This window comes from Hyperolius riggenbachi, chromosome 1, assembly GCF_040937935.1.
Source record: "Hyperolius riggenbachi isolate aHypRig1 chromosome 1, aHypRig1.pri, whole genome shotgun sequence".
Classification (NCBI taxonomy): domain Eukaryota; kingdom Metazoa; phylum Chordata; class Amphibia; order Anura; family Hyperoliidae; genus Hyperolius; species Hyperolius riggenbachi.
The window spans coordinates 119,338,372-119,358,917 of record NC_090646.1 but is presented as its reverse complement, the minus strand read 5'-3'; the positions used below and the strand labels follow the sequence as shown (position 1 = coordinate 119,358,917).

Genomic DNA, 20,546 nt, shown 5'->3' with positions numbered 1-20,546 from the left:
TGCCATATGGGAATTGTACGAGTTTAAGCAATGCAGGGCAAGATAGCCCTTAGAGAGAGAGAGCACAGAGACAGAATGTATGTGTGTCCACCAATCTAGTCGCCACCCAGCGACGGTGAACACACAACAGCGGAAACGAAGTGGGAACGCAATCGCGGCGATTGCCAATAGTGACACAAGACCGAATTACACAGAGCACAAGTGTAGCAAGAAAGACATAGCAAAACAATGATCAGAACACCAAGGAAAATAACACACGCTAGCTAAACGCGAACTCCGCACTCATTCGCAACAGTGAACGCGTTAAAGACACGATCACCGCACGTTAGGCGCCCAGTGATAAGCGTGCCACCCTAACTAACCAATGTAACACAAACACGAAATAGAGAACGCGAACACTTGATAAACGGTTACCTCACCGAGCCTACAGCAAGCGTTCGTACCAGACAAGACAGAGAGAAGGAGTAGCCAGCAGCAACCGCAGCTCTGGCCTACACTCCCAGACAGAGCACAGAAGGAACCACCGCCACTACCGCTAGAGCGGATGCGATCCAAACAGACAAACAGATGGAGCAACCAGTAGCAACCGCTGCTTTGGCTTGCACCCCTACAGACAGAACGATTTCCTGTCGACCGCCGCCGGCGACAAGACAATCGCAACAGATAGACAGTAACAAGGCAAAACAGATAATACAACCTGACTACGCTAGAAGGGATGCCTAGTGCAGTCCCAAGGAATTACTCTAAAATAATCTTAGCAAACAATAGCAAAGACTGATACTCCAGGAGAGTTAGCAGGAACAAACCATCATGACCAGCAAAGCATTCTGGGAGCAAAAGGCATTTATACTGCAAGCCATCAAAGGTAGCAGCTAAGTAATTTGCATGACAAGTGTATGCAAATTCCTCACCAGCAGAGCAACTCTGAAACTTGCAAAGTAAAGACAGGTCTCTTTTCCAGAGACCTGCAGCATTCAAACCTAAAGAATGGTCAAACAGTTGTCTGCCTGTGCAGACAGCAGAGCAGATCATTACAACAGGCAACGTGTTTTGTGGGTCTTAGCCCATTTTCTCAGGCCAATAAAAGTGCTAAAGGCTAACAGCCACAAAGCAGTGAGTGCCTCTCCAGGTGCACTGACACTTTTAAAAATAGTAAACTGAGCTAAATTCGAGCTGAGCGGCCGTGATAGGATGTGATTTCTCTTCCAAGGTGCCAAGACATCCCATGTTCATCTCACTTGAAGAAGGAAGCTCAGAACTGCAAAATGGTTTTATATGGGGTGTCTGAGGCCTAGTGGTTGACTGCTGGTGAGCTGGGGAGCACTCAAATATAAATGCATGCTACATGAATGTTGTTGGTACAAAATACAGATTCGTTTTAACAGTGACGTAGCTAAGGAGCTTGGGGCCCTGATGTGAGTTTTACATGGGCCCCAAGCACTCTATTGATATTGAGCTCCAAAACCCTCCAAGGACAGCTGCATTGTCAGAGAGGTGTAATCAGAGTTGGGGCTGGAACCCACTAGAGCAATTTTTTGAGCGTTTAGGGAGCAATTCAAAATGCTAATGATTTCCCTAAACACTCAGCTAATGTTAAAGGGTCACTTAAGCCAACTGAAAAAAATTAGTTTTACTCACCTGGGGCTTCTACCAGCCCCCTGCAGCTGTCCGGTGCTCACGTAGACTCTTCGAACAGCATAGAGGGCATTATTACGGCCAGGAACGCAAGGAATCACTCGTGTTCCCAGCCTGTTGGCTCCTTTCGCCAAAACCAGAAGTGGCTGCCGGCGGGGCCAGGAGCATCGGAGCGAGTTTACGTGGGCACCAGACAGCTGCAGGGGGCTGGTAGAAGCCCCAGGTGAGTAAAACTCATTTTTTTCAGTTGGCTTAAGTGTCCCTTTAAAGGATGGGCCAAATTCCACTGGAGCGATTGTGATGAGCAAAATCGCTATCGCAGGACATATAGCATTTTGGTGGCATTATCCTTTCTGCAATGTAAAGTATGTAAAGGCTGGCATAATCGCTCATGAATTGCTACACATATAGATTTGTGTGCGATTTTAAATTACTGCAAACTGTAAAATAAATTATAATAAATTAAAAGGACCAATCATAATTAAAATCGCAAATATCAAATCACTACACAATCACTGCCAAAAAGCTTACACTTTTTCAAATCGCTACCAAAATCACCAGAAAACGTTTAAGGAATCGCTAACAAAATGCTCATTAAAAACGCTAGCGATTGCAATAGCGATTTGTAGTGGGTTCCAGGCCTCAGGAAACAGTTTGTTAGGGATAACCACTATGCAAATCACATAAAGAGGGGTTCATTACCAGCATAACGCCAATACAAATCTAATGAGATGGATGATTGAGGGCCCCTAGTGGGCTCCTCTGACCCAAGGGCCCTGATGTGGTCACTTCCTCTGTATCCTCTATTGCTATGCCACTGCGTTTTAATGGGCACCTTCTTTATTTTTCCCATTGTAAGAAATTACTCTGAACTCATACTGTTAGAGGGCTGGTGCACACCGAGCGGCTTTTTGGGCGTTTTCCGATCCGCTTGCGGCTGCGGATCTGCTTGGTCAATGTATCTCAATGGGGTGGTGCACACCAGAGCGGGAGGCATTTTGCAGAAACGAAAAATGCCTGGGTGAGGCATTTTTTGGATTGTGGATGCGTTTCTGCCTCAATGTTAAGTATAGGAAAAACGCAAACCGCTCTGAAAAACGGCACTTCAGAGCGGTTTGCAGGCGTTTTTTGTTACAGTAGCTGTTCAGTAACAGCTTTACTGTAACAATACAGGAAATCTACTACACCAAAACCGCTAGACAAAACCGCAAAACGCTAGCTGAAACGCTACAGAAAAAGAAGAAAAAGTGTTTCAAAATCTGCTAGCATTATGCGGATCTGCTAGCGGGTTTTGGTGTGCACCAGCCCATAGAGCACAATCTCAGGAAGTACAATATCATCAACAGAACAAGTCCCATCAGGCAGCATATTCTGAACAAGCCACAGCATAGCCTAGAGTAAACCTATGGTAGGGTAAACCTAAGTCCTTCTTACAGGTGGTGGTGCCGAGATCATCAGGATAATCGGACTTTAGCATCTAGACAGTCTGCACCTAATCCTATGGAGCATCAAGGAATTTATCTAATGCTGGGTACACAAGATGCGTTCCCGCACTCGATGCCCCACTCGATTTCCGTCGATTCCCGGCCACTCGATTAGGCATACTTTACATGAGAATCGACCTAACAATCATCAAAACGTGATCGGAAATGCTTGGAAATAAACGAGCGACCGGGAATCGAGCGGGGCACCGAGTGCAGGAACGCACCGCGTGTACCCAGCATAAAGCTGAACTCCAGGCAAATTTATCTCTAATCAGATTCGATTAGAGATAAATTTGTCTCTTAGTCGAATCTGCCCATAATCGTTCTAATGTAAAGGTGGTGATACATTAGAACGATTATGGGCCCATTCGACCTTAGAGATAAATTTGTCTGTAGTTGAATCTGCCCATACAGTCCGTTTTCAGCATGAAATCTTCAGGGAATCGGCTGTATGTAGTGTATGTAGTGTAGTGCATTTATACTTTACCTGTCCTGTAACAGCTTCCAAACCATGTCCGTCCATCTCGCCGGGTAAGCCGCATACACGCTAGCGGCGCATAGCATGTGACATCAGACGCTATGTGCTGCCGGCGTGTATGCGGAACCCCGCGAGATGGATGGAGACCGCGTGGAGGCTCACACCAGACAGGTAATGTATTAATGCACTACACTACATACATTTATACAATGCGGCGGCAGTGGCGGGGGTTTCGTCTTCTCGTCGCTCGTTCACAATTCGGCCACCGTATCGCCGCGCACCCGACCAACCAACTTCAGCCCGAAATTTTCCAGCATGCGCGATCGACCGTGCGCCCAATTTCTGTCTCAAAATTGGTCGCTTTGTCGGTCGGGCATGCACTTGGCAGCATCAATTTTCATCCAATTCGATTATAATAATCGAATTGGATAGTCGATTAGTTGGTTGTTCGGCTAATGTATGGTCCCCTTAAGGCTTGTTTCAGATAGATGTCTGAACCAGCCACCCAGCCTCTCATCCAAATGCTGTTCTGTAGGTGTGCAGAAAAGTATCTGTCTGCTTTTGCCGGCTTTTAGCAATTTTTAACCACCGCAAGGGGACACAGAGGCGAAGCTGTAATCAACCCTAGAAGAAACCTGTGGCTTCTAGGGTCGGCTCAAACGACGGGAAAAATAGGGATACATGATAGTAAAAACAGGAGGAAACGTTGGTCCCATCGCTGCCCATTCACGTGATAGTACAGTGCTTACCAACAAGTGCCGTGGCCATCGGTAAACGACATGCAAGCGTCCATGTGAACCACTCCAAAAGTATAGAAAATTAAAAGCTAGGTATTTATTTTATTCATTGTATTTATAAAGCGTCAACATATTATGCAGTGCAGCGCAAGTATATGGCAGTATATTAAATGCCAACAACTGATCCAGAGATGTGTTAAATAAAGTTAATATAACATGGCCTATTTTTAAAAATGGCAGTGTCCAGATAACCAGAAAAGTGATTTTTAGGCCCAGTGCACACTGGGCGGATCCGCCGGCCGCATCCGCTTGAAAATCCGCGTGGCTAATGTATCTCTATGGGCTGGTGCACACCGGCGGTTTGAGGTTTTTAGCAAGCCGCAAACGTGCCTCTTGCTACACGTTTGCGGTTTGCTTAAAACCTCAAACCGCCGGTGTGCACCAGCCCATAGAGATACATTAGCCACGCGGATGCTGATGCGGCCGGCGGATCACATACAAAATGCGCTCGGTGTGCACCCGGCAAATATCGTCTCTCTGCTCCCAAAACCACTAGCGTTTTGACGATCTGCTAGCAGTTTTGGTGTGCACTGGGCCTCAGATTATCACTTACAAAACTGGCAAAAAGCTTAAATGATTACCACTCTAATATCACCAGTTTTTTTTGCACACCGCTGTTGTTGATAATGGATGGCAATAAGGGACGATCACCCAAAATCATTTTTGTAAATTTTGTTGTGGTGAATGTAATAGAGCAGTGCACCGTGTTCATCATTTTGCCTCAGATTGCCACTTTGAAAAGCAGAAGTACGCGGCCACAATACAAGTGAACAGCCCATGTACCGCTACTTCTTTAAAGAGACTCTGTAACAAATTTTTCAGCCTTAGTTCTTCTATCCTATAAGTTCCTATGCCTGTTCTAATCTGCTCTGGCTTACTGCAGTCTTTCCTAACTGCACTGTCTCTGTAATAAATCAATGTATCTTTCCTCTGTCCTGTTTGTCGGGCTAAAGCTTGATTGTGTGGAATGTGCAGGGCTGCTTGTGATTGGTAGAAGCGATACACACCCTCTGCAGGCCCCCTGCATACTCTGAATGACTCACACTCTATGCTTAGCTGAGCCTATTAGAAGCTGGTTAGTTTGTTTGTAAACACTGCCTAAAACTGTTAATTACAAGCCAGGATTGCAGCAGAGAGTGGCAGAAACAGCACAGAGGGGCACAGGAGAAAATAATGAATAGAATGGTATGCTTTTTATTCTAAGAATATTAGAGTACAGATTCTCTTTAACCTCCTGAGCGGTATGGACGAGCTCAGCTCGTCCATCACCGCCGGAGCCTGCCGCTCAGGCCCTGCTGGGCCGATTTTCTTCAAAGAAAAAGCAGCACACGCAGCCGGCACTTTGCCAGCCGCGTGTGCTGCCTGATCGCCGCCGCTCTGCGGCGATCCGCCGCGAGCAGCGGCGAAAGAGGGTCCCCCCAGCCGCCTGAGCCCAGCGTAGCCGGAACAAAAAGTTCCGGCCAGCGCTAAGGGCTGGATCGGAGGCGGCTGACGTCAGGACGTCGGCTGACGTCCGTGACGTCACTCCGCTCGTCGCTATGGCGACGATCTAAGCAAAACAAGGAAGGCCGCTCATTGCGGCCTTCCTTGTTTATTCTGGGCGCCGGAGGCGATCGGAAGAACGCCTCCGGAGCGCCCTCTAGTGGGCTTTCATGCAGCCAACTTTCAGTTGGCTGCATGAAATAGTTTTTTTTTAATTAAAAAAAAACCCTCCCGCAGCCTCCCTGGCGATCTCAATAGAACGCCGGGGAGGTTAAGTACCCATCAAAGCTGGCAGTTTGTGACTCCATTCAAGTAAATGGATCGGCAGTTCACTAATTTAGGTAAATTACATTGATAGGTGATTGGTAGCTACTAAAATGTGAACACGTTTTTATAAATCTAAAATGAAAAACATGATTTCAGACTACTAAGACATTACCTAAAATGTCTATCTAGCTGTTTGCCTGCAGTTCAGCTTACAATGAAAGGTGTAGTCAAAATGTCCTCTCTGCTCCAATACATTTGTCACAGTATTTTAGGTCCTAAATTCAATGTGTGTGTGTGTTTAATTTATAAAGAGTCTAAGGCCCGGTGCACGCCAAAAACCTCTAGCAGATCTGCAAAACGCTAGAGGTTTTTGAAGCAAATTTCAGAGCGATTCTAGGTATGTTTAGAGACATTTTCTAAACATGCCTAGCGTTTTTGGAGCATTTTAGTGTAGCAGATTACAATTATCGTTACAGTAAAAGCTGTTACTGCACAGCTTCTGTAACAAAAACCCCTGGAAAACCGCTCTGATCTAGCGTTTTTCAGAGCGGTTTTCAACTTTCCTATATTTAACATTGATGCAGAAACGACTCAGAAATCTAAAAAATGCTGCAGCCCCCGAGTTTGCGAAAAAACAAACTGCTCTGGTGTGCACCATCCCATTCACTTTCATTAGCCAAGCGGTTTTCCCCCTGCAAGCATTTAAAAAAATGCTTCAGAACTGCTCTGGTGTGCACCAGCCCAAAGAGGGTTAATCAGTTTAGTTTCATTTTATCATGTGACTGATCGGTCAATGAGCTGTGCAGTGCTGGCTGAGCTGTATAGTGCTCTCCGAGCTGCTTAGATTGTTCTCTTGTCTCTGAAAGCAGGAGATAAGGCTGCAGCATGATTCTGTGCGCAAGGCAAAAAGATTACGCAGTACAGTCTAAAAATAGCAGTCTGCGCTTACAGATTGAACTGAACATTAACCTAGCTATACTGCAAGCCATGGAAGCATGGCAGCTTCAAAATTAGCTTAATGTGACCAGGGAGGGAATTAAGGTTTTCATGCAGATTAGATTACTTTTGGGCATATAGTTTCCTATTGTATGTTATGTCAAACTTCAGTTCCACTTTAGCATTTTATTACAATAAAATGATTTTCTCAACATGAAGAAGGTTTATTTATTGTATCACATAGCCAAATTCCACTGCAGGAAATTCCTGTCACAGAGCATGTTCATTGTAGGCAGTCCCATGTGTTGCTACACACAGACAATATTTCTAACAGGCTGGATAACCTTTGAGTATTGAAAAGACAACAATGTTCTGTTGCATGCAATCTGGTGCACGACTTGCACTGTGAATATAAAAGAGGATATCCAGAAGCTACAGAAGACACATTATTTTAAAACATTTTTGTAGAAAAAGAAACAATGGAAAAGGAGAAGAACTGTCAACATAGTGGCTTAAAATATAAAAATAATTAGTAAAGTAGTACCTAAGTATTTCAAAGAAAAAAATATATAGATATTTTTACTATACTGCATTTATATACACACATATATATATATATATATATATATATATATATATATAGTGACTGAGGCCCCGTTCAGACTGCAGAACGCGGACCGCAACGCATGCGGACCGCAACGCGTACGAACGCACGCCATCCGCGTTCGTATGCATTGCGTGGCTGATCCCATCACTGAAAAGTGAATGGGACAGCCACGCGTTTTTACAAAAAATGCGTGCAGCAAGCGTTCCCGGACCGCACAGGTCCGAACGCATGCAGTGTGAACATCAGACATTGCACTGCATGCAATGTCTGATGTCGTGCGTGTCGGCCACCTGCACGCGTTTCCAAAACGCGGCTGGGAACGCGTGCAGTGTGAACGGGGCCTAAGTCGATACCCAGGAGTTAATCGATTTGTCTCAGATTGTGTTGGATGGGAGGTACCTTCCACCTGGGATCAGACGCTACGTCCAGTAGCAGCTCCGGAATAAAAGGTTTTGGCTGTCTGTCACATGGGCAGAGGTTAAAAACCTTAATTGGGTCCGGAGCTGACCAGATGCAGAGTGGGCGGGCGCATCTGGTCGCCAGATCCTTGGTGGATCAATTGCTCTGTTTATGTGGGCTTCTGCTGGAGTCAGGCTCACAAAGGGTTAACAGAGCAGCTTGAAAGTCTGATCAGAGGAGGAGGAGAGAGAGAGGGTGTGACCAGCAAGGTCTGTCAGTCTGCAGAGAAAAACTTTACATTTGTTTTCAGGAAGCGGGTTTTTGCTCTGGAGATAATGCAGGCTGCACATGGAGTTTTGCTTGTTCCTGATATTGAATGCTGAATGTAAGCTGGTGGCCAGGACTGGCCCTTTTTGCTTTATGTTTGAACCGTACTTTACAAACTGCTGTTTAAGAAGCCTGCTGTCAAATAAACTCTTGTTTGTTTTGGAAATTACACCTGTCTGTGCTGCTATCTCCTGCTGAGTCCTCACCATTTGCAGCTGATGATCCCTCACAATATATATATATATATATATATATATATATATATATATATATATATATATATATATATATATATATATATATATATATATATATATATATATATATATATATATATATATATATATATATCGTATATACTCGACTATAAGTCTAGAAATGTAGGTCTCACTCACTAAATAAAAGTATAGGGGTTGACTTGTACTTGAGTCGGACCTACATATCTGACTCATAGCCATTCCCATTTGCAACAATTTATCCAGTGCTAAGTGCAGTGGCATAGCTAAGGAGCAAAACTACTGCGCCCGCGCAGTCCGCTCCTGCCCACGTGCTGGTGATTGACAGCGCCGATCGCGCAAGCGCAGTACAGAGCCATCATCGCCGGGGACCGGGTCGGAGCTCGGGCAAACGGCTGCGGGTAGAGCTGCGGCGAGGGAGGTCCTGGGAGCTTGGGGCTGGAGGAAGCCCCCGGTAAGTACCACTCATTTTACTTTATTAGCCCTGATGACTCCTTTAAGTTTTACTTGGATTCACTTAACTAGAAGCACCGAAAGGTTAAGCCTGTGTTTACAAAGGGAAGAGAGCTACCATTGCACAGCTCACAGCTATGGTTCACAGCTTATAATTAAAAAAACAACTCTGATTTAGCTATAAACATGCATAAAGCAAAGTCCAGCAAATTCATTCAGCAAGTGCATGTTAAATAAAGACCTTCATTGTGTGAAATGCTAGAGTTCCAGTCTGCTTTTAGCGAACTAGCATCCTGACATATCTCACTGTCCAGGACCTATTTCATCAGACCAAAATTTAGTAGTGAGTAGTAATCATTTGAGTTTAACAGTTTGTATAAGCTGTCATGAAACATGGGCACATTCAAACTGCCATAGGTGGACAACTGATCTGAGAAGTGCTGAACTGGCATACCATACCATGTGAGCATAATGATATTGATTGCCCTTTATTGCATCCTAGGTTTTCAACCAAATAATCCTACCCAAATCTGCTTTGTTTATTTTTCCCTTACTATTCAGTTTTGGTGTTCTGTATTCGCCAAGGTCTCATTGTTTTTATTTTGGCTCACCACTATACTCACTATTATGCGCAAATGCTTACTGCTACATTCTGAAATAGGTGCTAAACTATGAAACGCATCAGTTGCCGAGTCACTTTAGAGACACCACCTTCTTTTTCCACCCTTCTTCGTTTATGTCTACAGTTTATAAGCCACTGATATAGCAGGGAACACCGCTTTGATGGATTTATCCAGGTGATCCAAATTAATGTTAACCTGTTTCTAAGCATGCATTAGAAACCTTGAATCAGAGAGACACAGAGACCATATCCCATAGATTCATAATTAGCAAGCATGTTTATTGGAACGCAGTCCTTACTTTTATAGATTGCATGACGTACAATTAATTTTTATTCATTTTAGGGATGGTTTATTGGTTAGTAGAGGTGTGCATAATTATTAGAAAGTGTGTTAGGGGTGTACATATTTAGCATAATTAACTATGATGCAATCAACCGAGCTCAGTGTCCTGCAATGCAATGCAGGCTCTGGGTAAGGCCTTCGCCATGTTCTGAGCAGCCTGTGTGCTGACCTTCACCGATACTTTAGTTCTTGTTTTGTCTCAGAACTGGAGCAGAGCTGGAACATTCCAGGGACAAAGCTGAACCGATTGCAGCACATTATAACATATTAAACAAAAGAATAAACAGTATAAAGCAATATATATATATATATATTGAGGGATATGAGCAGTGACTGTTTGGGGGGTCTAATCAATCAATCCTGGATTTAATCAATAACCTATGAGGTAAAGAATGTTATTCAATACCTAATCAATAATATGCCTATGACACCACCAGTGCTATTGTGACAGTATTTATATACTTCTCTACCATGTGGCTGTATGTCCTTTACTGTATACAACTTACTGGTGGTGTGTCTTTGTTGAATGAAGCTTTTTTCATTGCTTTTGAGCTAAGTATGTCTCTTTTTCTCCCTAGTGGTTATTTGCACGTGTGTACTTGCCTGCCTGTAGCTTTTTCACCTACTTACCGGTAAGAACAATGATTTTATGCGTTGGTTTTGGGTATTTTTGTGTAATTCTGTCTTTGGAATAAGTCATACCCCATTATTTTAAAACACAGCTAATAGTAAAGATTGATTATTACATTCACAAATGTCTGTAAAATGATTACCAGTATGCACCACTATCCTAATGTATCTACTGTAATCTTGTAAGTCACTTTTAATGGCTTCAGACAGATTCAGATTTTTCGATGATAAGTGGAAGCATACTGCGTCTACACTATTAGCATACTATTATTAATAGGCAAGTTAGTTGGTATTTTATTTGTCAAATGTTGCAAAAAGAGTAAAAAAAAAACTCTCAAAAGGCACACAAAAGCTAAAATACAGGTGAAACTCGATAAATTAGACTATAGTGCAAAAGTCCATTTATTTCAGTAATTCAACTTATAAGGTGAAACTAATATATGAAATAGACTCATTGCATGCAAAGCAAGATATTTTAACCACTTAATGACAAGCTGACTTCTAAAAACATCCTGCTAAAGCCTCTTAATGGCTCCAGGATGTTTTTATAAGTCAGACAGTGCTACTGCCGCTGTCCGAGTGCACATGCGCGCGTGCACATGCACGCCCCTGCGTGCGCGCATGCGCGCTCCATCGCGTGCACGTGCATTCAAGTGCACTTGCAAGTGAAAATAGTGAAAGAAAAAACAAGATATAGATCATTTCATTGTGATTAGTATAGTTTAAGCTATTGGCAAATGAAAGGTATGAGCACTGAAGGTGAAAATCACTCTTGTCCGTTACGGTAAAAACACCTTTGGGGTGAAGTGGTTAAGTTATTTGTTATGGCTTACAGCTTATAAGAACCCCAAAATCAAAATCTCAGGTCATTAGAATATTGTGAAAGTGTTCAATATTCTAGGAACAAAGTGTCAGACTCTAATCTGCTAATTCATCAAAAACACCTTCAAAGGGTTCCTATGTCATGTACTAGTTGCACCTTTTAACTTGAAAAGTTAGTTTCACTTGTGTTAGGATAAGCAGAACTTAGAACTGGACCAGTTTTCCTTATTTACTCTTTTCTTGATAAATCAGTCAACAGTTTGGCTAATTCTTTTGGTGCAAACTAGTAAGTTCAACTTCAGGCAATAATAATATTATAGGGACCCCAATGTATTAATGCTTAGAGCAAATTTTTCAAGACGTTACAAGAAAAGGCTAATAAGGCACATCTTTCTTGGCAGATATTATAGGAAATATGGGAAGGCAGACAAGGAGCAACAAAAATGATTTGGGGAAAAATAGTAGACTTGTGTTTAGCAGTTAATTAGTTCAGACATACAATTTCCACACAAGCCAATGCATAGATACAGAACAGAAGCACCAGCAAGGAGAGAAAAGTAAACGGTAGACAATATCAATACTGACAAGAGTATAAGGAAGGAAGCTATTGATGATCATGTGAAAAAAGAAGCAGAAATAAAAAGTGACAATTATTTGGTAATGGGGAGAAAGGTACTCAGGAGACCAACCAGAGAAGAAGTAGGAAGCCAAAAGTCATTATAGAATTTAAAATTAAATCTGCTTTTCCGGAGGGAAAAAAAAAAGACCACTGATAGAAATTCTGTATCAAAGTGGAGAAATTGGAATTCAGCGGGGGCATTTAGAAAGAAACCGAGAAGCATTTAAAGAGAGTGCGGTCGTACTGCAAAAGATGTCTGTGGGAAACCTAGAGTAGGAAATTAGATGAAAATAACTATCTGGTAGAGTGATAAGTTTAAGTACAAAGTCAAGAAGAGAAAGGACAAGTGGAAGGTATATTTAGCTTCCAAAAGTCTGAAACGCTATAAAAGCTACAGGGAGCAGAGGAGCAAAGTTGCAGAAATAGTGCTAGATACAAACTCCAAAGCTTGGGACAGTGGCATGGCTAAAGACTTCTGAGCCTCCATGCAGAATTTGGACCTGCTCCACCCCCCCATTTCGCTGCTAACTAGTTTGCTGAATCAGTGTTCAATCACAATCCTCAAAATCATACAGTAGCTCTATAATTCACATTAATCCTTGGCCTTTAAAGAAAACCTGCAATGAGGAAACACACTTCAGGCTAGATAATTACCTAAGAACAAGGAAGGATACTCTGGATACTATAGGGCCTTTCTTTTCCTTCATTCCTACACCATTCCCGGTAAAAATTCATTTGGTAGTCTTTGGGAAGCATTCGGAAGTACTTGCCTTCCCGAGTACTTCTGAGGTCTGCCGAAGACCAGCACATACATACTGGTCTCATCCTCAGAAGTACTCAGGGTTGCGAGTACTGCCGTAGGCTTCCTGCAGACCACCCAGGCGCCATTCAAACTAGCAGCTCGACGAGGTTTAACTAGGCACAATGCAGGAACGATGGTCAGTATGGAGGAATGGAAAGGGTCTATAGTATACACAGCCTTTAGATAGTTGCCTCAGTAGTGGTAAGCATATGGATAATTCAGAGGCTTTAAGTATCATTTTATAATTCCCCCCCCCCCCCCCAAAAAAAAAAAACCCCAAGAGGGACCATCCATCCAGAAGCATTCCAGTTCTTACATAAGTATCTAATACATAAGCTCTATAGTATCCAGAACCTTCCTTCTTCATAGGTAAGTATGTTTAAAGGGAGAGGCGTGTTAAAATTATAGTTTAGATGTCAAAAACACTTTGTCCTCTCCTTCCACCTGCTAAAAGAAAACAGATACGGCTAAGCTTTCTGCTACCATTATAACATGAATTACATTCCTCTATGAGTCTATGACATCCTTGGCCGCTGCAACAGATCTGATCCTCATGCATATTACAGCAGCTATCCAGGTTTGATAAACTTTCTCATCTAGTCCTACATGCTTTAAAGCAGGGGTCTCAAACTCAATTTACCTGGGGGCCGCAGGAGGCAAAGTCAGGATGAGGCTGGGCCGCATAAGGGATTTCACAATCAGCAGCTCCTGCCCCCATCCCCCCCCCCCCCCCCCCCCGGCATTGCTTTTTTATTTCGAAATTAAAAAAATCAAATTCACACTGAAGCAAACTATTTTGCCTATTTTACCTTATAGTTCGCTTCAGTGCTCCCATTACAAGTAATGCGCTGTGTCCCCGCCGCAAAACGAGGTCAGGAGGGGCAGAGCTGAAGCTGAAAGCTCTGCCCCGTCTAGGAAATGCTGGCGGATTGCCCCCGGGCGATTTGGGGGCTCTGCAGTCCTTGTTTAGCGGCAGGGATGCGGCGGATTACTTGGGAGCACTGAAACGAACTATAAGGAAGCTTTTGCTGGCGAGGGCCACAAAATATTGTATCGAGGGCCGCAAATGGCCCGCGAGTTTGAGACCCCTGCTTTAAAGGGAACTAGAAAGGAATTTGAAATCTGCCATATTTATTTAATTTTAAACAATACCAGTTGCCTGGCTATCCTGCCAATCCTCTGCCTCTATTACTTTTATCCATTGACCCTGAACAAGCATGCAGCAGATCTGGTACTCTGACTCAGCTGACTCAGGTTTTACTTGCTTGTTCCAGGGTTTTGACTCAGACACTTATTTTGCCAGAAGATCAACAGAGCTTCCAGGCAACTGGCATTGTATACATGGAAATAAATATGGCAGCCTCCATATCCCTCTCACATCGGGTTCCCTTTAAAATAGCCTCTAGGGAATGAAGTGCAGCATGCAGGCCGTTGTGGTATAGCCTGCAAGAGTAGAGCATGGGTGTGTCCCTGCTGTGAAGTGTCCCTGCTGTGAAGTGGCCTTTGGCCACTCCCTCTGTTACATTTCTGCAGCAATCTGAGTGAGAATTGGTTCAGCCGCTAGCACTGTACAGCCTATACAGCCTATACTGGTAATAGATCCTTCAATGTCTCGCTGCTCCTTCCTTCACCTACTTGATAAAGATTTTTTAACATGCCCGGTCCCCACGTAAAAGGCATCGAATGCTGTCCATGTAGAGACCAATCCTTACTGGCGGATTAGTATGGACAATAATCGCTGTTAATTGTCGGCACCAAGACAAGACACCAAACATTTATATTGTGCTTTTCTCCTGGTGGATTCAAAGCACCAGAGCTGCAGCCACTAGGGCGCGCTCTATAGGCAGTAGCAGTGTTAGGGAGTCTTGCACAAGGTCTCCTCACTGAATAGGTGGCAAACAATCAATCCTTTCAAAATACTTATATGTTGTGAATTTTGCACTTCCGGGTCCTCATTGTGCGCTTTCGGTGATGATCTGATCGGGAGACCATCATTGTGCCATTGCTGAACTCCAATATGCGCTGACCTCCTTCGAGGCTAACTATCGTGGATCGCTCATTTCCTGACAACCGCGGTCCCACAAGTGTATGGAGCTTAAGTGACTTGGCTAGCCGACAGTTATCGACAGCACCCACAGACTTTAGACTGCTGTTAGATCTGGAGCTTGATCAGCTGAAATTGGTTGTTATCAGACAACCATCATCTTATGTCTATGGGTAGCTGTATGATGATAACGTACCTCTTCCTATATACATCTGTTGCAGTGGGTGGCAGTCACAAGCGGAAATGGATTACAATGAAACGGGGCCCCTATGCAAGATAGCAGTTTTTGCCCACCACTGATAATCATCAGGCTTTTTTATGTAAGATTGTGTGTGTGTGTGTGTGTGTGTGTGTGTGTGTGTGTGTGTGTGTGTGTGTGTGTGTGTGTGTGTGTGTGTGTTGGGCTAGCATCCATCAGGCCCCTAGACTCTCTGCAGGCCCTAGGCAACTGCCTAGTTTTTCCTTGTGGATGATCCTGCTCTGGTCAGAAGGCCGTGATACTGTTTTGTAATTTTTTTTAAATACATTTCAGTTATAATCTGCATTACTGGAAGATTCGCCTGTCATATTATTGTGTCTGACCCCACGAGGTGATGCTGACCATCCATCAGTAATATACAGCGCAAAGCAGACAACCTCATTAATAATGTGTAAGCTGAAATCACGAAAGCCTAATACCCAACAGCCTATGACATCAGGTCGGAGGAAATGATGCCTCAGCGCTTATTACATGATATACCTCTACTTTCAGCCGCTTCCAGTTTTTGCTTAGTGTAGGCTGTAAATATACAGCTCTGTCTCCGGCAAATACTAGGATCCATAATGTGGCGATCAGGTTTCAGCGACACATAGGAGAAGAGGGAATTTTTCACGGAAGCCTGGAGAATTTCTGGACGTTTTTTTTTTCTTCTTTGAAAGAAAGGCAAGGTCAAAGATAAGCTAGCAAACAATGGGCAAGGGTGATCTTGTCAGCTCCTATTCACTGTAAACAATCCTCTGACTTTGAATGACAACTTAGCATTCAGCCCGGTAAAAAGGTGCTCAAACTCCTGCTTCAGATGACAGTGATGTCAGGCCTTTTTGCAGACGATGATGTCATCACCAACGTATTGCCTATAAAACTTGCTGCTATGCAGTGACAATCAATAAGCTAACAGCGCTCTGCTACACTAGATGCAGCTGTTCATAAGGTCTAAATCCATAATACAGATATCATTAATCAGGATTTTCAAAAAATATATACTTTTTAGATAAGGACCTGCTTGACCAGTGTTATAAAGTGCCTCATTTAACACAAGCACAACAATAGCCGCTAGTTTAATGGCCGACACACCCCCAGTCAATGAAGCCCATTGTCTAGTCACACATGTGAGGGAGGAGGGGATTTTTACTTACTTTATGGAATGGTTTAGATTAAGTGATTTATCGGTACTAATATTGAAGGTGAATCTGGGAACGGGAATATAAGTACCAATGTCTGGTCTTCCGTGATTTGTAGTTCTGTTTATGTTGCTGCTGTAGTTTTTGGATATCACTGTCATAAGTCTCACCTAGAGTTTCTCCTTATGGACACTTGCCTTCACACGCCCTGTTGCCTATCAACTTTTGTTGATGTAGAAGGCAGGTGTAAGGCCTAGCAGTCATAAGAAATTTTCCTTAAAGGACACCTGAAGTGAGAAGAACATGGACGCTGCCACATTTATTTCCTTTTAAACAATACCAGTTGCCTGCCAGCCCTGCTGATCTATTTGGCTGCAGTAGTGTTGGAATAACACCAGAAACAAGCATGCAGCTAATCTTGTCAAATCTGACAATATTGTCAGAAACACCTGATTTGCTGCATGCTTGTTCAGGGTCTATGGTATTATAGGCAGAGGATCAGCGGGATATTGCTTAAAGGAACTAAATATGGCAGCCTCCATATCCCTCTTGCTCCTTTAAACTGTCACTAGAGGGTGCTGTCTGGGATACAGTCCTCACCTATTATAGCCAGTGATGTGTCCACTCTGCAGACCGATACCACAAAACCTTCTGAGGGTGTGGTCATTAACACCTTTCAACATCCAAATGCATAATAGAGTCAAGAAATCCTACTTCTACTGTAAAAAGTTTCCTGCTATAACCTTCTGAAGAGACCTAAAGCAACTTAGGGCTTCCTTCCAAACCTTTCTCCCTGCTGTTTGTGCTCTACTGACTCTGGTCTAGTTCTGCCATGACAGCTGCATAGGCTCCTCTAACTTCTGCAAACTGTGGCACTCCCTCCCTCCCTCCTCTCCATTATACCTCTTTACTTTTAGCTCAGAGGCCAATGCAGAGATAGTGAACAGTGTACCGGTGTTCTCTGCAATAGAAGAAAGCTTGAAAGTGGAATGCAGTCAGATTTTATAGAGACTAGACTGAAAAAGGAAAGAAAGGAGAAAATAGAGGCATACCTAGGAACTTCTAGTCAGAGACGGGACAAGGTCCTCCAGCACCCAAGGCTGAGACAGCAAAGTGCGCCCCCCCATCTCTCCCACCCCACCCGTCACACACTGATTGCTATTAGACTAATAGGTGCCCCAGGGCCCCCAACCTCCCCAACGCCCCAATCTCTAGTTATCTGGCTTGCAGTCACTGTCATGTATCCCCTTTTCTTATTTCTTTCTGCTTCAAACACAATAGGCGAACGATAGCTGAATGAGTTGTGCGTCCCCTCCTACACTGCGCCCTGAGGCTGGAGCCTCTCCAGCCTCTGCCTCGGCCCGGCCCTGCTTCTAGTGCTCAATACCCATTAATAATTGGGACATTTCAGTCCTTTCAGCCTGGCAAGCTTGTGTACCAGACAAACTGGTTTTCCACTGTTATCACTCAGCAGGGTGGGTTTTTTTTCTTATTTTAAAATGTAAAATCTACATTGTAGAAAACTTTTTAAAACTATGAAAAAAAAACAAAAAAAAAACAAACTGTGTTTAATACAGGCTCAAATGAATGGTCAAGGATAAAGAAATAAAAAAAAATCCTTGGCCTTTTCAAAATGCCACTTACATATTTTTATGAATTTCTGACAAACTGATGAAAAGAATTTAAGTATAGTTAAGCTGATGCAAGCGGCTGCACTGGGATAATATGAAATGTAGGTGAGTATTGGTCAGGAAAATTTGACAGGGCTAAGGGGAATACCATGCTGAGTATGGGAGCGATGTGTATTTATTCTAAGCCCACATGCCTCATTGACTCTGTGATTGAATGCCTGTTTTACAGCAGATCCATCTCCTATTAGCCGGGTGCCTCATCAGGACCACACATCCTGCAATATATTTGGTGTTTTCAGTGGAGGCTGCAAGAAGTGATGCTCAGATGTCAAGCTGTGGGGAAGTGTGAATTCTGGTGACAGCCTATCTGCATAATATATGACTGGCATGTGTTCACAGCCCTCTTTACTAGACACAGTGAAAAGTAGGTGCCCCAGATTTGCCAATGAGAAACACTACTAGTCATGCACAAAACTGACAGTGCTGCATACAAGGGGGAAGACCAGAGCAAGACATGATGCTCAGTGACTTATGGAAATGAGGCATTACTGTCACTGTCATTGCGGCAGCAACAGTCACTCCATACAAGTCACTAGCAGCCTGTCAAATAAAGAGCTTCTGCAGGAGATGAGCCTCACAAGTTCATTACTATGGCCAATGTACACCGTGCAGGACGTGGGCAGGCATTACCTTCAGGGTTGGCGCTGATGAAGACTCGGACGCACTTCCCAGTGGGTACCAGATGAGGAGGCAATGCAGACAGGTTCCCAGCGAAGGATGCCCTCCTAACAGCCGAGTCCCGGGAGCAGGGCACTCTGCTGCTGCCTCCAGACGGCCACATGTCACCTGCTCTGTCACCAGCCTCCTCCGGACTAGGGACGCATGCCAGGCGAGAGGACTGAAGTCTCTGGACTCAGTGCGGTGCCCCTTCCTGCCCGCTGGCACCCACCTCGCAAGGGTTACCCGCCTGCAAGAACAGAACAGCCATACGAAGTATTAGCAAAGCCCGGAGTGACAGCAGAGCCTCATATCCAGCATCGCAGGCTGCTGCTATCCGTGCCCCATGCAGTCAGCGTGCCTCCAGTGTATGCCAGCGGCGGAGGGGAATCTCGTCTTGTTCTCTTTACAGTCAGGATCGGCAGCTAGTGCTGCTGCTGGGAACATGTGACTTGGGAGAATCTTCACTCCCCAGCCTGCCCTCCTCTCTCTCTCTACAGATCCCCAGCCTGCCCTCCTCTCTACAGATCCCCCCTCCTCTCCCCCCTGCCCAGATAGATACTAGGCAGAGAGGAGGGGCGCCACTGCTGGAGGGAGTCCTGGCATCCCATCCACCGCGGGACATTTCAAATCTATTCTACACACTTCCCCAGCAAGCAGGGAAACCTCTCTGTGCACATTTATTTTTCATTTACTGACCTGAATTATTTCTATTCGACTCTTTATCTTAACCAGGAATGAAGAAAAAAAGTATTTGAGCTGATGATGATTATTATTATTAAGTTTATAATACCACTACTATTTTATGCAACTCCAGTTTTAACTCTACTGCAGCTAGGAGCATGTCAACCAAGGTTGGACATTAGGGCAGTTGATACATTAGGGAATTAATAATAATGGCAATAAGTAACTTCATTTATTATTAGCAACCAGGATTTCAACTGTTTCCTGGCATTCAGTGGCGTAACTAGCTAAGAAGCTGTGGGCCCCAGTGTAAGTATAGCATTGGAGCGGCCCAAGCATGCTATAGATAACAAATTGATACAACACACCAAAATCAATCAAAGACAAGACAACCACAGTGTAGGCGGTGCAAGAAGGGGATGGGAAACTGTGTGTTAATGTCACTGCTATTCAAATCAGCTATAGAAGTGAATATTATCAGCACAGGACCAATAAAGAGCTAATACTGTGTATTCTGGGGAGAGCCCCTTGCGGCCCCTTTAGCCCAAGGGCCCCGATGCGGTCGCTACCCCTGCACCCCCTATTGCTACGCCACTGCTGGCATTGTATGAGTATGTGAACTGGACTGAGCTAGGGCATTAATATTTAGGGCTGGTTCAGGTGGACATTAAATGTGGCATTCGCTGCTCAAGTGCTTTCCATTCATACGAATGGAAATGCTAATGGCTTTTCACTTTGTTCAAGTAAATGTTGCATTAGATCCCTTCGTCTAGTCCTGAAAGCTACATGTAGCATTCAGGATTGGCTAAATTAAATTTGTTGTTTCTGTGTCACCCAAGGAGGCTGAAGACAGAATAACAGGAACGGCAGAAGCTCCTGTGAACCGGCCCACAGGTTTCTTTGCAGGGCCAGATTTACCATAACGCACTGTAGGCATGTGCCTACAGGCGCCTGATGATGGAAAAGCGGCTCACTCTCCACCCAGATTGCCTCCCTCTCTCTTTACCTATGTAGAGTCCTGAGCAGAGTATAAATGAGAGGTTACTCACCCGGGTCTCTGGATTCCACTGACCAAATCTCCCTTCAGTCAGGGGCATCTCTAGCTACTTAATACTGAGGGTAATGCTGGCTTCTTAATACTAAGGGGCACC

General features: G+C 44.1%; 1 protein-coding gene across 1 annotated transcript in view; it reads right to left on the bottom strand.

Moving 5' to 3' along the window:
* The window catches only part of NWD2 (NACHT and WD repeat domain containing 2), a 287,412-nt gene extending 268,264 nt beyond the window's left edge, over positions 1 to 19,148 (bottom strand). Inside the window, exon 1 of the mRNA XM_068278436.1 lies at positions 18,685 to 19,148. Coding sequence (XP_068134537.1) covers positions 18,685 to 18,835 — 151 coding nt within the window. The 5' untranslated portion in view covers positions 18,836 to 19,148. The remainder of the gene's footprint in view (positions 1 to 18,684) is intronic.
* Between the last annotated feature and the right edge of the window lie 1,398 nt (positions 19,149 to 20,546).